The 16,559-nt window shown below is 43.4% G+C and overlaps 1 protein-coding gene across 3 annotated transcripts in view; it reads right to left on the bottom strand.

Annotated features, from left to right (window-relative positions):
• VWA3B (von Willebrand factor A domain containing 3B) overlaps positions 1–16,559 on the bottom strand; it is a 147,088-nt gene that overhangs the window by 59,343 nt on the left and 71,186 nt on the right. For all 3 annotated transcript variants that reach the window (XM_054728301.1, XM_028132663.2, XM_028132662.2), the window contains exons 10-14: positions 15,295–15,449; positions 12,226–12,364; positions 11,083–11,214; positions 9,745–9,843; positions 6,525–6,707 (exon numbers count right to left, since the gene is read on the bottom strand). In XM_054728301.1, coding sequence (XP_054584276.1) covers positions 6,525–6,707; positions 9,745–9,843; positions 11,083–11,214; positions 12,226–12,364; positions 15,295–15,449 — 708 coding nt within the window. The remainder of the gene's footprint in view (positions 1–6,524; positions 6,708–9,744; positions 9,844–11,082; positions 11,215–12,225; positions 12,365–15,294; positions 15,450–16,559) is intronic.

The following is a 16,559-nucleotide window of genomic DNA, read 5'->3' as shown; positions in this document are numbered from 1 at the left end:
GAAATGTCTGTGCATGTGTTTTGCCTATTTTCTGATTGAATGATTTAGACTTTACTGCTGAGTTTTAGAGCTCTTCATATATTCTAGATTCTAGGCTTCTGTCAGGTATGTTGTTTGCAGATACTTTCTCCAAATCTTTTCATTCTCTTAACAGGGTCTTTCACAAAACAAAAGGTTTTAACTTTGATGAGGTCTATTTTATTAATGTTTTCTTTCATAGATCATGCTTTTGGTGTGAAGACTAAAAATTCTTTGCCCAGCCTGGGGTCTTCTGGTTTTTTCCCTGTATTTCTTTCTAAAAGTTTTATGTTTTACCTTTAAGTTGATGCTCCATTTTGAGTTAATATCTGCATGAGTAAGATGTAGGTTGAGGTTCATTATTTTGCCTATGAATGTCCAGTTGCTCCAACCATTTGTTGAAAGGACTCTTCTTCCTCTATTGTTTTTGCACTTTTGTTAAAAATCAGTTTGGTGTATTGTATGAGTATATTTCTGGGTTCTACATTCTATTCCATTGGCCTATATGTCTATTCCTCCACCAAAGCCATACTGTCTGGATGAATGCAGCTACAGAGTTAGCTCTATCCCCACTTAAACTTTTTCAAGATCGTTTTAGCTCTTCTAAGGCCTGTGTCTTAACATACAAATTTTAGAATAAGCTTGACACTCTTTGAATGTAACCAGTGATATTGCTGAGCAATAGTTCTAGAAGTGTTTTTGTAGATTTCTTGGGGTTCCTATGTAGACAATACGTTGCCTACAAAAAAAAAAGGACAGTTCTATTTCTTCCTTTCCAACTTTTATGCCTTTTATTTCCTTCCATGTCTTGTTGCCATGGGTAAAGCTTCTGGTAGTATGTGGAATAAGAGTGGTTAGAATGGATGTCCTTGTCTCTTTCTTGATCTTAGGAAATTAATCAAACTTTCACTATTAAGTATGATTTTAGCTGTAGGTGTTATAATGATGTAAGTTGTAAAATACCCTTTTATTCCTATTTTGCTGAGAGTTTTGGGGTTTTTTTGTTTGTTTGTTTTTTTATCATGAGCAGATGTTGGCTTTGGTCAAGGCCTTTTATGCACAATTAATATGACCATATGATTTCTCTTCTTTACTTGTTGATATGCTGGATTACACTGAATGATTTGGATTTTACTGCTTACATTGATTTTCTAATGTTGAACCATACTTGTATACCTAGAATAAATCCCCTCTGACCATAATGAATAACTCTTTAATACATTGCTGGATTCAGAGTACTAATGTTTTATTGAGAATTTTTGCATTTTTGTTCATGATAATGTAGATTTTTTATACTGTCCATTTGGTTTTGGTGTTTTGGTTTTTGAGGTACTACAGACTTCATAAAATGAATTAGAAAATGATCCCCCCTCTTCTATTTGTTTAAATAAATTGGTTTAGCTATTCTTTGAATATTTAGTAAAATTCTCCATGGAGCAATCTGGGCCTGGGTATTTCTTTTTCAGAAGTTGTAAAATTATTAATTCAATTTATTCACAATGTCTATTTTATCTTGGCCAAGTTTTGGTACTTGTAGTTTTTGTGCAAATTATCCATTTTTTTCTAAGTTATAAATTTATGAGTGTAAGTTGTCCACTGTATTCCTTTCTTATCTTTTTAATGACTACAAGATCTAATTTTAGATACTCCTCTATTTAATTTCTGATAGAAAATTAAGGTTGTTTTTCCTTTGTGAATGCTATTTTTGCCTTCGTCAGACTTCTAAGAGGTTTTATCAATTCTTGAGCCCCCCTCACTCCCCCTGCCCCAAAAGAGCTTTTTGTCTCATTGGCTTCCTATGTGTTTTTTCTATTTTCAATTTCATTGATTTATGCTCTTAATTGTTTCCTTTGCTTTGTATTTATTTTGCTTCTTGTTCTAGTTTCTTGGGGCAAGAACTAAGATAGTTGATTAAATACCTTTCCTTGTTTCCAACATAAGCATTTAGTACTATAAATTTTACTCCCAACACTGTTTTAGCTTCATCCCACATAGTTTGATATGTAGTGTTTTTGTTTTCATTCAGTTTTAAGTACTTTTTATTTCCTTTGAGACTTCTTCTTTGACTTCTGGATTATTTAGGACTGTGCTGTTTAAATTCCATGTGTCAGACATATTCCTGCTGTCTTTCTTTTATTAATTTCTAGTTTGATTTCACAGCAGTCAGAAGGCAAACTCTGTGTGATTTCAATTAGTTGATTTTAGATTAGTTGAGATTTATCACCTATTTTATGGCCTATCTTGATGAATATTTTATAAGCACTGGAAAAATGTATATTCTACTGTTGTGGTGGAGAGTGTTATATCTACATCAATTAGATCCTGATGGTTGATTATATTGTTCAGACCTTCTCTGTTCTTGCTGACTTTATGTCTAGTAGTTTTATCAGTTGCTGAGAGGGAAATGTTGAGGTCCCCAACTAATTTTGTATTGATCCACTTGTTTTTTTTATTCTACAGTTTTTGCTTCGTGTCTTTTAAGGCTGTATTGGTTTGTGCACACATACTTAGAACCTTTATATTTTCCTGGTGGATTGATTTTCTTATTATTATATAAATATTCTTTGCTCTGAAGTCTACTTTACTAGTTATTAACATAGCCAGCACAGCTTTTTAATATTTATATGGTATGTCTTTTATATCCTTTTATTTGAACCCACCTCTGTCATTGTACATGAAGTGAGTTTATTGTAAGCAGCATAAAACTGAGTCACGTTCTTCTATGCACACTAACAATATATATTTTTTATGTAATTAGAACATTTACATTTAAAGTTATTATTGATGTTAGCACTTCTATTATTTTATTGTTTTCTGTATGTTTTCATTGGTCTTGTTCCTCTGCTTCTCTTTTCTTGCCTTTCTCCAGGTTATTTTAACTTTTAAATATAATTACATCCTGGTTCATTTGTTGTGCTTTTGAGTGTATCTTTTTGTACGGTTTTGGTAATGGTTGCTCTGCATATCACAACATACGTATGTTATTTATAAAAGTGTACTAGCATCAATTTTTTCTATTTTGAGAGAAACTGCAATTCTATTTATGTCCCTTCACCTTCCTCCCTTTTAAATATTATTGTATTGAGTAACCAACAGTGCTATATTTTTATTTTAATTATCAAATATGATTAATAAATTGTATGAGGAAAGGATAGTCTATTATATCTACTCACTAGAGGCCCGGTGCATGAAATTCGTGCACAGGGGGGGGGGTGTCCCTCAGCCCAGCCTGCACCCTCTCCAACCTGGGACCTCTTGAGGGATGTCTGTTGCAGTCAGACATCTCTCTCACAACCCAGGACTGCTGGCTCCCAACCACTCGCCTGCCTGCCTTCCTGCCTGATTGCCACTAACCGCTTGCCACTAACCGCTTCTGCTGCCAGCCTGAATGATGCCTAACTGCTCCCCTGCTGGCCCTATTGCCCCTAACTGCCCTCCCTTGTCAGCCTGGTTGCCCCTAACGTCCCTTCCCTGCAGGCCTGGTTGCCCCCAACTGCCCTCCCCTGCAGGCCTGGGTCTCCCCCACCCCAACTGTCCTCCCCTGCAGGCCTGGTCGCTCCCAACTGCCCTCCCTTGCAGGCCTGGTCCCTCCCAACTGCCCTCCCCTGCTGGCCTGATCACCCACAACTGCCCTTCCCTGACAGCCATCTTGTGGCGGCCATCTTGTGTCTACATGGGGACAGCCATCTTTGACCACATGGGGGTGGCCATCTTGTATGTTGGAGTAATGGTCAATTTGCATAATTCTCTTTTATAAGATAGGATACTTTTGCTCTTTTTTCCTCCCTTCCTGATGTTCCAAGATTTCTTCTTTCATGATTTCCTTTTGCTTGAAGAACTTATTATAGCCAATATAAGAGCAGGTCTTCTAGAAACAAATTCTTTTAAATTTTATTTGTCTGAGAATATTTTCATTTCCTTTGCATTTCTGAAGGATAGGTTTATCAGCTACAAAATCTGTGGTTGTGGCTCTTTACTTGTCACACATAAGAAATACTGTGCCACTTTTTTTCCTGGCCTTCTTGGTTACAGATGAGAAATCTTCCATCAAATCTACTGTCAATTTGTTGTTATTTCTTCCAGGCTATTTTCAAGATTTTTTTCCTTGGTCTTTGATTTTTAAATGTTTAACTATGATGTGCCTTGACATTAGTTTCTTTGGGATTATCCTGTTTGGAGTTTACTTAGCTTCTCAAACCTGTGTATTTGTATTTTTCATCAAATTTTGGAAGTTTTCAGCCACTATTTCTTCACATAGTCTTTCACTTACTCCTCTCCTTGGGGAATTCTTATGATACTATATTGGATCTTTTATTATTATCCCACTGGTCCCTGTGGTTCTTTTCTTTGTTTAGCCTATTTTATCTCTGTTGTTCAGATTGGCAGAATTCTATTGTTTGACCTCAAGTTCACTGATATAATTCTGTCATCTCCATTCTACTATTGAACCTATTCAGCAAGTTTGGTTTTAGAGGGAGGAAGGAAGGGAGAGAAGGAGGGAGAGAGAGAGGGAGAGAAAGAGAGAAACACCTCCATGTAAAGGATGTGAGAGAGAAACATCACATTGATTGGTTGCCTCCCACCCATGGAACCTGTAACTTGGGTATGTGCCCTGACTGGGAATCTAACCTGAAATCTTTTTGGTGTACAGGACAATGCTCCAACTGAGCCACGATGACCAGGGTGTTTTTTGTATGTTTTTAAGAGTTTTATTTCACCTGCCTTTTTGAAAGAACATAGATTATTCACAACATATAGATTATACAATGACAGGTTTTCCTTTCAGTACTTTAAAAAAATGTTACTCCACTGTTTTCCACTTGCATCATTTGTGATGGGGAGCCTATTGTCATCTTTATGTACATCACTCCTCTGTGCATGTCTTCTTGCTCCCTACTGTTTTCTCTTTGCCATTGTTTCTGAGAAGTTTGATTCTGATGTGACTTGGTGTGGTTTTCTTTATATTCCTTGTGTTTGGGATTCAGTATGTTTCTTGGATCTGTGGGTTTATAGTTTTAATTCAAGTTGGAAAATTTATGGCCACTATTTCTTCAATTACACATCTAGTAGACTATTTGAACTTTTCCTCAGCTCACTGATACCTCTTTATTTTGTTTTTGTTTTTTTTTTGTTGTTGTTTTTATTCTTTTTCTTCTCTCTATTACATTTGGATAGTTTCAATCTTTTGTTCTGCAATATATGATCTATTTATCCCATTCCATGTATTTTTCATCTCATACACCGTAGTTTTCATCTTTACAAGTTCAATTTGTACCTTACTTGTATCATCCATATTTCTCCCTAACTTTGCAAAGGTATCTAATACAATAACATTAACTGTTTTAATGCACTAACATCTGAGCCAGTATGGGTGTGTTTTTATTCTTCTACTTACATTTTCTCATTATAAACCTATATTTTCCTGCTTCTTGCATACCTGTACTACTTGATTGGATATCAGAAATTTTCAATTTTACATTGTTGAGTGGTGGATACCTTTTCTTTCCTATACTTATTCTTGAGGTTTGTTCAGGGATTCAGTAAAGATCTTTGGAAACAGTTTGATCCTTTTGGTCCTTGCATTTAAGATTTTCTAGGCAGAGCTGAATCAGTGTTTGGTTGCTCCCAATACTGAGGCAAGACCCTTTTCTATATTCCACCCATTGCCCATAGAGTTATAAGGTTTTCCAGTCTAGTTTATGGGAATAGTCACTGTTTCCATCTCTGTGTGGACTCTGAGTTCTGTTCCCTACAATCCTCTTGGATGATTCATTCCCCAGAACCCAGTAGTTTCATCACACGCAAGTACTAATCAGTATTCTGGCTCACTCCTCAGGACAGACAATGAGATGAAAAACACATTCTCTAAAAGGTCATTCTTGAAATATATATCCTCAGGTCAAGACTGAAAAATTTAAAAATATAATTTTATTTACTTTCTCCCATTAGCCCATTAGAGTGAATTGCTTCATCAGATGGTCACGTGGTTATATAATAAAAGAAATCAGACGACAACTAACCTAGTATCTGAATTTTTTGAAAGTATCCCACATATGTTCATAAACAGCAGTGTCTAACATATTTCACATATAAATCCCTTGGGTTGCTTGTTAAAAATACAGATTCCTGAAGTTTAGCAAAATGTTGATAATTATTTAATTTGACTGATGGGTACATGGGGGGATGGGTACTCTTCCACTTTTGTTAAGTTTGAAACTTTCCACAATTAAAAGCTTAGAAGAAAACCAAATATAGCAAGGCCTTGGGGTTCTGTGTCTAGAGCCTGACTTAGTGGCTCCGCAGGGGGACCCAGGAATCTGCATGTTCACCTGTGCCCTAGCCCAGCTGGTCCTAGAGAGACACTGGTGTACTCACCATCAAGGGATCCATTTGTGCGACTTCACTGGCTTATGGTTGCTGTTTTCCCAGGTAAGGTGTAGTCCCTGGGCCTCCAGACTGTAATGTTCAGTTAAGTGAACATTCTTCTCAGCTCCTCAAGCTCTTACCTGAACAGCCTCTGGAGGAAAGGGATCCTTGCAGCCCACTTTGTAAGAATGGAACTCTCCTCCAGTTAAAGAAGCAAGTTCTTTCAAAAAGTCATTCGCCATCTTATCATTGTAATTGAAGGAAATGGTATAAATAGGAATTTTCTGAAAAACTTTTACTTGGTCTATAACCATTTCAGGTGGCTGAAATGATAAGTTTTGAGAGAGAGAGAGAGGCAAAGAGGGGATGGAAAAAAAGAAAAAGAGAAAGAAAAAAATAAGATGTAAAATCCCTTAGCATTTGCTCAAAAGATAGTGAAACCTCAACTAGTAATTACCTACTAGCAGGCAGTGAGTGGCTTCTTAGCAAGGTATCAATTCAGTTCAGTGAGGAAACAAGCACTAGTGAGCGCACAGAGACCAAGGTCATGGCCCTCTCCCTCTGTGGGTGGGAAAGAATCTGGGAGGAAACCTTAGCTAACTGAGTCCCTCAGCTTTAGGTACGCCTAAACTTAGAATCCATGATTTTAAGGTGTTGGGCAATGCATGAGACCCCCCTAAAGTACTGCGGTCAGAGGCCACGAGTAGAACTTCCTGACAATAGGGATGCCACAGAGTGGGGACACTGGATATTCTTGTGGCTTCCAAAGATCTCCACCAACAGAGCAATTTCCAGCTCCAGACAAGCCATGGTCAGTGTGTCTCCCACGAGAGAAAACGAAGAGCCATTAAGTGTCCTTCTGTGTGCTGGGCACTCTGCCGGGGCACAGTGTCCCAGTTAACCCTCACACCATCTTGTGAAGTAGATTTGGAAAGACTGTGCCTTCTCAATATCCTGCTGGCAGGGGTGTTATCTGGTATATCTTCTTGGGGAGGGGGTGCTATTTGGCAGTATTTATCAAAATATATACCTTTTGCCTGAGTCCACCTCTCAGAATTTACCCTACACACATACTCATACATGTGCACAATACATAGGCACAGCTACTTTTGCAACGTTGTTCATAACAGAAAGATCGAAAACAACCCAAATGTCCATCTTCAGGGGACATGGCTAAGTAGCCACGTGATAGAAGAGTAGGCAGCTATAAGACAATGAGGAAACTCTTTATATTGTTTTATTAATAAAGGTCCTCAGAGCTGTGGTGTAACATGCTACCACTTGTATATGTTTAAAGAAAATGTATGGATAAGTACATATCTGCTTGCAAACAAACTATCTCTGAAAGAAGAGAGGAGACACTGGTCACACCCATTGCCTCTTAGCTGGTAAACAGGAAGTAGAAGGAGAATTTTCTCTGTATGTTCTTTTGTACCTTTGTAATTTACACCATATCAGTGTATTACTATTCAAAAATTAAATAAACAAAGTAATTTTGAAGGTGGAATTTTTATTAAATCTACAATGGAATATGATGCAGTCATTGAGAATGATGTTTCTTAAGAATTTCACATGACTTGAAAAATTTGCACATATGAGATTTTTTAAAAGCAAGATTGACTTATGAATGATTTAACTTTTGTTCTTTCTTATGCTTGTGCTTGTCTATATTTTCTAAATTGCAGTAAAATCAGTGGGAGTTTGCTAAGAAGAAAAGGACCTCTTGTCCAGATGACTTTCAAATCAGACCCTCCAGCCCCTGTTTCTAGGGGCTTCTGGGCGTCCAGGAACTACACGTGCTCAAACTCGGCTTCCTCCACCAGCAACCTCCAAACCTTCATTAAATTAAGTCAGTTAACAACATAATCATTATAACCAGAAATCAGTCAGCTTGACCTCTTCTCCCTTGCTCCCACTTCCCCTCACTCGGCCGGCCCCACAACCCCCTCCCAAATTGGTCACCGAGTCCTTTGAGGCCACTTCCATGATCTCATCTCAGAAGAGAGTGCCCTTGTCCCCTTTCTGATGCTCTACCCCAGGTGGGCCCTGACCGGTCGATCAAGGTCTCGTCTTTCCCTGGCACTGACAGACATATTTCTATTCTAACACACGGGTGGACAGAACCATATGCTCCTCTGAGCACCCCTCCCAGCCTGTGGTGAAACCCACCCTTTCCATGTGGCCTTGAAGGACCGTCACAGTCTCCCCGACCTAACTTTTGAGGCTCTGCCTGACACTCCTCTCATTGCCTTGTTCTCACATTGTTTCTCGAACAGCCCCTCTGTTCCTTCTACCCAGGATACCAGTCACCTCCTCTGTTTACAAAATTCCTTCTCCTCTTTCCAGACGCAGCGGAATGCCCCTCCTCGGTGGAAACTTGCCTGGCTTCTCTTCACTGAGACATCACAGAGTGCAAGCACGCCCGTCGTGTCGGGTTAACTGGACGCGTGCTGCGTGTCCCTTACCGCGCCAGCTTCCCTAAGCAGCGATCTAGTCACCTTTGCAGCCTCACACCTGGCGCCACACGTAGACCATAACAGGGCACAACACCCTGCTTCTGAGAGAAAGCGCAGTGACGCGGATGGGAAAACCATGTCAAGTACAACTTTACATACACTGCCTCTGCCTCAGTAAGTCCGACGCCGCAGCGAGCCCAGCTGCTCTATTTCATCCTGGGCCACTGGACACAGGGTATGGTACACTGTTTGCCTAGCTGTCTTCACACGCACACAGCTCACAGTGAAGGAGACAAGTGGGTGCCAGTTCACTCTAGTGGTTCATGTACAGGGCACTGGCCTGCCAATCTGTGTATTTACTTAATGCCCAGAGCATTAGTCTCTCATTCACAAAGCTCAAAGAAGATGACCAGACTCCGCTAAAACTTTCAAATATTTCCAGTCAGGCTAAACAAAACAAAGAACATTCCACTAGAAAGGCAGGCTTTCATTTAAGCGATCACCGAGTTAACATTAGGGATAAAACCAAGGGCGCTGTGCAGTGACATGTTTAGATTCAGAGTCCCCAAAAGAAAAAAGAAAAAGAACCTGCTCCCTCTTTGTTTATAATGAAATGTAAACCAGAGTTCAATGAGGGCGGAGAGCTCCTTACATGGCTTGGTCTCCAGGCCTGTGGGTGTGTGGCCATGAACTAGACAGCACTCAAGGCCACATAAATGTCCTCAGTGCTTCCTTAGACAAAGGAATTGCTCCAGTATCTTCTCACCTCAGTTCTGGGACCCTCAGCCAAGGAGACACCTTCCGACAGCATTTAGATGGCAGTTTTAAAGGCCCCCAATCCCTTCTCGGCGTCGAGTTTCAGGGCATTGGTGAGTCCCTCTTTGACCCCAGCTCTGATAAGTACCTGGTCAGGTCTCCCGTCTGTCAAAAGGTAGATTGCTTGTGTTTCTTTATCAGCAAAAGCAATTTGCAAGGCATGCAGAGTGTTTGTGGAACTCCCGACCTACAGAAAAGGGAGAGAGATAGCCAGCATGCACTTGAATCTCAAGAAGGATCTCAAACAAATGTTATGTTCTACTTCCAGAAAGAAAGGAAAGTACTTGTGAAATAAAAGATACGTGAAAATGATATTGAGATAATAATTTAAGCCCAGGCATTCCAAGAAGCCAGCCCCTGGGTGTGCTGTCAGGCCTCTCCCTGTGGTCCCAGGGCCGCGGGAAGCCAGGGCCGGGACTCCCTGTCCTGACGGCAGAGCTGAGTGCAGTTCTATCTGGTCATGTGTCTGTGTGTCTGTGTGAGGCGCTAACGCAGCCACGGCTCATTCTGCTGTCAGCGTGGCTTAGACCTGCAGCCTGAGCACTCCCGGCGGGGATATGTTTGTTTCAAACCAGGACTCATTCAGGACACCAGTATTCACAAACACGAGTGAGCCATCATTAGCGATCTGGAGGTACAATGAAGAAACTGTACGTTTTAAAAACTCCTGCGGTTTCTGCCCAGGGATGCAGAGCACTGGCACGGCTGCCACTCCAAAACTTGCCGTGAAAAAAGCCAGACAAGTGGCCGGCACGGGCGGCTGTCACACCCACCAGAGGGCACAGGGCGGCCACCGGCCAAAATACGGGTGAGAGGGCACCTGCCGTCAGGCGGGCACACCGGTTTCCGGGCCAGGATGCAGCCAGGCGCTGGCAGGAAGAGGTTTTCTGGGACGCCTGCGAATGGGTAGAGCTGCCCAGGTGTACTCGGCCTGGATGCCACAGCTACAGGGCAATCTGCGCTCTTGGCTTTTTCACCACAAACCCCGGTGCACACGGAAGAGCCTGGGAGAGTCCCGAGAATGCCTCCTTCATGGTGCAGGACAGGGAGAGGCGCAGCGACCTGACGCTCCAGAGCCCCTCCCGTCTGCCTCCCTACAGAACCAAAGCCTCAGTCTGCCCGTGGTGGGAGGGGGGAGGGCACCGGCCACCGTGGGCCCCGGTGGAAACCAGGACAGCGGAGGAAGGAAACGGGGAGCGACAAGCCCTGACACCTGCGGAGGAACAGGCTGGGGCTGGGCTCCGAGCTGCTGGGAGGGCCACACCTCGGAGACACGGACCACGAGACTGGGTCATGTGACCTGAGGAAACCAGATGAGCTTGTGTGTGGAGCCACTGCCATCCTTGGAGCCCAAAGCACTTCCTCCGGGATCCCCCAGGATCAGCTCAGCAGCGATCCAGCGCTCCCAGCCCAGCCCCCTTCTCACCTTCATGTCTCTAACCCAGGACTCAGCCCCTTGCAAAGTATCTTCATTGATTTCAACAAGTTTTTCCCGCCAAGCAACTGCTTGGGCATCAAACTGCACAAAATTGAATTTCCTTTTAAATTTCAGCTGTTCCTGTAAGAGACAATTATTATTTAACCATCAAACCACTCAAACGTAAGAAAATATTAGGACAGGTCATGGTTTGATAAGTTTTAATCACCATGATATCTATTTTCAGCTCTAGAAGGTAAAAATTACATTTAACAGAGAAAACCTTTTCTAGTACAAGAGGCTTTTAAGTAAGTTATACACAGTGTAGATAGTAAACCTTTACAAGTGTATATAAGCATGAATATATATTATGTATCATATATATATGTTTATATGTAGTGTGACATTAAATGTTGTCTCTAAGACTGATATTAACGATACACCAAGGACTCCCACTAACTGCAATATGCTTCAGAAAAGAAATCCGAGCAGAGTTCCACGTTGGCCATCTTTCTGGCCGGGCTATGACCCCGTAACACATCTGCGCCCTTGCCTCCCATCAGCCCCTATTTCTCCGGCAGGTTTTCCCAATGAAAAGCTGCACTTTGTAGTTGTCCACGCCCCCCTGGTATTTTCTGTGATTAATACCTCACTGCGGCTGGCCCGTGACGGTGCTGTGTGCCCATTTCCAGGTGTGGGAACTTGGGGTTAGGACACACGGCGTCTGCTTCAGGCCTACAAGCCAGAGGCAGCCAGGCGGAGTGAGCACAGGAAGCTCCTGACCGCCAGGCTGCGTCTGCGCGCATGCAGCCCCCTTACCCCCTGGGAATTAAAATTCCAGTGCGACCCACAGACGAAACCATGGAGGTGTGTGCACGCCACAGACCTCAGGACAGAGAAACCTGGAGCAGTGGACACAGAAGCTCCCTTGGTAGCCACGTGTTACAGAAAGGACCCGCCAAAGGAAGGTCTGCTTCCAATGAGAACGGGGGTTCTCCCGGGGAAAGGAGCCTTTTCCTGAAGTGACTGGCTTTCCTGTGGGTTTTTAGCCCAGACCTCGCTGGTGCACCTCCGTTCCCACAGCAGTGATGCCCAGCGGAGATGTTTTCACGATACACAGGCCCCAGTGCATGGGCTGGTAGCTCATCTAACCTGCATAAACCGGATGATCTTGTCCTTCACCAAGTCCAGTTTGCCCTTCATCGAGTGAGACGTATCAATGAGGATGTAGACGCAGTCCTTATACACTTTCCCAAAGAGGATTCGACTCCCAGCCTGGAGCCACTCAATCCTAGGCGGGAAATAATTGGAACGTGAACGGTTAGGGCCTGTGGAGCGAGAGCACCTTCCTGAGAACTTCATGAGACAGAGGCGGAGCGGGCTGCGTTGTTACATACAGTCTCCTGCGGATGGATTACTCACGTTGAAGGCTTTCTGTGGACAATCCTACATTGGGGCTGGCTCCCTCATTGACTCCCCCTCCCCGAACCATCGTCATTCCAAGTAAAACAGAACCAGGAAAATTAACGCGACAGAAAATAAATCCAATACTGGGTTCCAAAGTCAAAAGTAAATTATTTGCAGTCGTCTGAGAGCTTGAAGCCCTCAGCTATGACTTCAGACCATTTTCCTTCTAACCCTGCTGACCACAGTCCGCTGGTAACACCAGCGCATTCCTGAAGCCTCGATGGACCTCATGCGCAATGCCAGGCGCCCCAGGCCCCTGCAGTGACCAAGCGCCAGGGCCAGGCCGCTGTGTGTGCGGGGCTGCTTCGGGACGGGCTGGGCTCCCATCACAGGACGCAAACTAACATTCACAGCTGCAGGCAAAGCCTGGGCGAGGGAGCAGCGAAGGGAGAAACACCTGAGTTCAGAGTTCAGCAAGGCCTAGGCAACTAGAACTAGTAGGACAGACCCCGTAGAGTATTGAATGAGATGAAATACAACATAATAGAATTTGTGAGAGACAGCTAAAGAGCTACTCAGAGGAAACTTTATAAAATAAATGTTTATGCCTTAGCCAGTTTGGCTCAGTGGATAGAGTGTCGGCCTGTGTACTGAAGGGTCCCGGATTTGATTCTGGTCAAGGGCACATGCCCACGTTGCAGGCTCAATCCCTAGTAGGGGGCATGTAGGAGGCAGCCGATCAATGATTCTCTCTCATCATTGATGTTTTTCTCTCTTTCTCCCTCTCCCTTCCTCTCTGAAATCAAAAATAAAAAAATAATAAAATAAAAGCAAAACAAAATAAACAAAGAAAAATAAATGTTTATACTAGAAAGAAAGGTCTCAAATCAGTGATATCCATCCTAAGATACTTAAACCCAAAGTAAGGGAAAAGAAATAAATAAAAAGAGTGAGAGTAACAATTAATGGCATAGAAAGGAGAAAACCCTACAGAGGAAAAAAACACACAACAAAACCAAAAGAAAAGATGAATAAAATGGATACCTCTAGCCAGACTGCTTAGAAAATAAAGATGACAAGTTACCAATATCAGCTCTATGTGCATTTACAGAAATTGAATACCTAATTAAAAACCTTCCCACAAAGAACAACTCCAGCCCAGATGGCTTCAGTGGTGACTTCCACAAGCATTTAAGGGAGAGATGGTACCAATTCTCCACGGGAAACAGAAGAGAGAAGACTTTCCAACAAACCTGGTGTGACAAGAGGGACAAAAGACCTGGCAGCTGCCAGGCGGAATGTCTTCTAAGCAGCATCCTTTTGCCCAGACCTGAAATCCAAACAACTCTCCCCAAAAGTCAACCTTGAAACTATAGGCAGAGACCACTCCAGACACAAGGATTAGTTTTTCTGAGTAACCCTTCACCAATAACCCGTCACCAACTGGGTTTTGAGAAGTTGGGGCTCCGAAGACTTAATATGGAGACAGGTGTCTGCAGCCTATACTTTTACAGCAGAAAACACAGAAGAAAGGAGGGAACTCTCATTTCCAAGCGGCTACTGCAGGCAGGTACTCGCCTATACTCGTTACATTTAGTATCTAATCTAAACCATAGAACACATTTCTAAATGGCATTACTATTCCCACTTTATAAATGAGGAAACCGATGCCCAAAAACATCAACGAACTTGCCCAGGGTCACACAGCAAGTGCAGAGCGGGGATTAGAGTCCAGCTCTCTCTGACCCTGGAGTCCATGCACCTGAATGGATCTGGTCCTCAGGGTCTAAGCTGTCCCTGCCTCAGGAGGTAAAAGCATGAGGTGGATCATCCCCAGGGGTCTGAGGTTGAGGCCACAGCAGATATTAACAGCAGGGTAGAGAGGAATCACATGATGGTATTTCTAGCTGATTTCTAAAAGGCATATCTGTATACACTGAGTGGCATAATAATCTGGCCACTCAGTGTGTGTGTGTGTGTGTGTATTAGAGGCCTGGTGCATGAATTTGTGCATGGATGGGGTCCAGCCAGCCTGGCCAGGGGGAGGGGACATGGGCGGTTGGCTGGCCTGCCTGCTGGTCAAACTCCTGGTCGAAGGGACAATTTGCATATTAGCCTTTTATTATGTAGGATAGGATATACACTGAGTGGCCAGATTATTATGCGTTCAGAGATCATAATAATCTGGCCACTCAGTGTATACAAAAGCCTAAGCAACCGTTAGTACTGGTCGACCAAATGACCGGTTGACTGGTCGCTATGACATGCACTGACCACCAGGGGTCAGTGTGCTCCTATAGCCAACCTCCCACAGCCGGCCAACCTCCCCCGGTTCCTCCCCCTAGCCAGCCCTGATTGAGACTGGGTGAGACAGCCCGATTGGCCCGATTGCCAGCCAGGCTGAGGGATCCCACTGGTGCACAAATTCATGCACCAGGCCTCTAGTATCCATATAAATTTTCCCACTATAATCAAATGTTTCACATTGTAACAGTCACCCTGAAATACAACATTTAAGAGGACAGATGGAATACAGTCTCAATATACCTTCACCCACAACTCTGAGGAGAAGCGTTTCTTAGCCACCTACAGTGATGCACAACCAGCACTGTTAACTATACCTTTGCTGTTTTTAAGAATCTGAATCCAAACATCACCCTTTGGTATTAACAACAAGGCCACCAGCAAACCACCAGCAAACTTGACTTAACATGTTCACTGGCCATTTCTCTTGGTTACGCTTTTAGAAAGAGGTCAAGCAGATTTGAATTCAGAGAGACCAGACCTCTTGGACCCTCCTGCAAACACACCAACCTGCGCCGGATCTGGGCCAGGACCGCATGGATTCTCTCGGTGTACCACGTGCACTTCTCCTTGGTAATGCAGACATGGACCAAGCTCCCATCCTTCCAGGGAGCATGGACAAATCTGCTACAGTATTTCGCATGGACTGTCTTCCTGTTGGTCTCCTAAGGAAACGGCAAAGGACAGAAGCCACTCAGAAACCATTCCACCACAAAAAGTCTCCAGATGGCACCTCCATCTCTGCTTTAGTCATACAGCTCATAACTCTCACTCCCACGTGAAATCATCCCACTGTTGGTTCAACCAAGCATGCACTGGGGTCTGCTCTATATGGAGGCCTGTGCTAGATGTCATGAATGATGTCAGAAGGATGTGTGCAACTCCGTCTGTGCCCCAGAGAAACTAATGTTTCTGGCAGGGGAACACCGGGGATGAGTGCAGACAGGAAGCGGTCTGAGGACGGCGCCTTGAGGCCTTTGGCATTTAGCTGGGAAAGAACTAACAAAGAATGCTGAGAAAGAGTGGAAGTGAGATAGAAGGAAAAACAGGACAGTGCATTTTCTGTAAGTAAGAGAATTCAAGGAAGTAACCAAACTACATCAAATGTTGATAACAGAAAGAGACTGAGAATTGATTCCTGGATTCAGCAACTCAGGTGCCCTTCAAAGTGGGTTTTGTTGGAGATGGGGACTTTGCCTGACTGGAGTGCATTCAAGAGTGTGGGAGAAGTGCAGAATTGGAGAGTGGGGATGTATAAAACTCTTAGGGGATTGAATTCTAGAGAGGAGCTGAGGAATGAGGCTAAGGAGGCAGAGCTGGAGGTAAGTAGAGGGTGAACAGACTATATTTAAGATGGAACAAATAGTACCATGTTTACATGCTGATGGAAAAGATCTAGAAAGGAGGGCAATACTGACGATATAAATTAGAAAGTGGGAGAATGAATAAATGAGGGAATTGGGATCAGTGCACACATGGAGGGGTTGGTCTTAGACAGAAGCAAGGGCGGTCAGCCATCCTAGAAGAAATGAGAGAACATCCAGACACAGATGCTAGGAGGTTTGTAGCTGTTTGTAGGTGTTCATGGATGTTTACTTCAAAGATCAGTGCAACGGGAACAAGGTCGCCTGCTGAGAGCGAGCGCGGAGAAGATGCTGAAGTTGGAAGAGGAAGAAGGAGGTAGACATCTGGCAGGATGAGAGTCTGCGTGCACTGGGAGAGGACATGGGACTGTGGAGCAGCACCAAAGACCCGCCTGAAGTTACAGGTCAGGG

The sequence above is a fragment of the Eptesicus fuscus genome, chromosome 16 (genome assembly GCF_027574615.1).
Source record: "Eptesicus fuscus isolate TK198812 chromosome 16, DD_ASM_mEF_20220401, whole genome shotgun sequence".
Lineage (NCBI taxonomy): Eukaryota > Metazoa > Chordata > Mammalia > Chiroptera > Vespertilionidae > Eptesicus > Eptesicus fuscus.
This window is presented reverse-complemented; position numbering and strand designations above follow the sequence as displayed.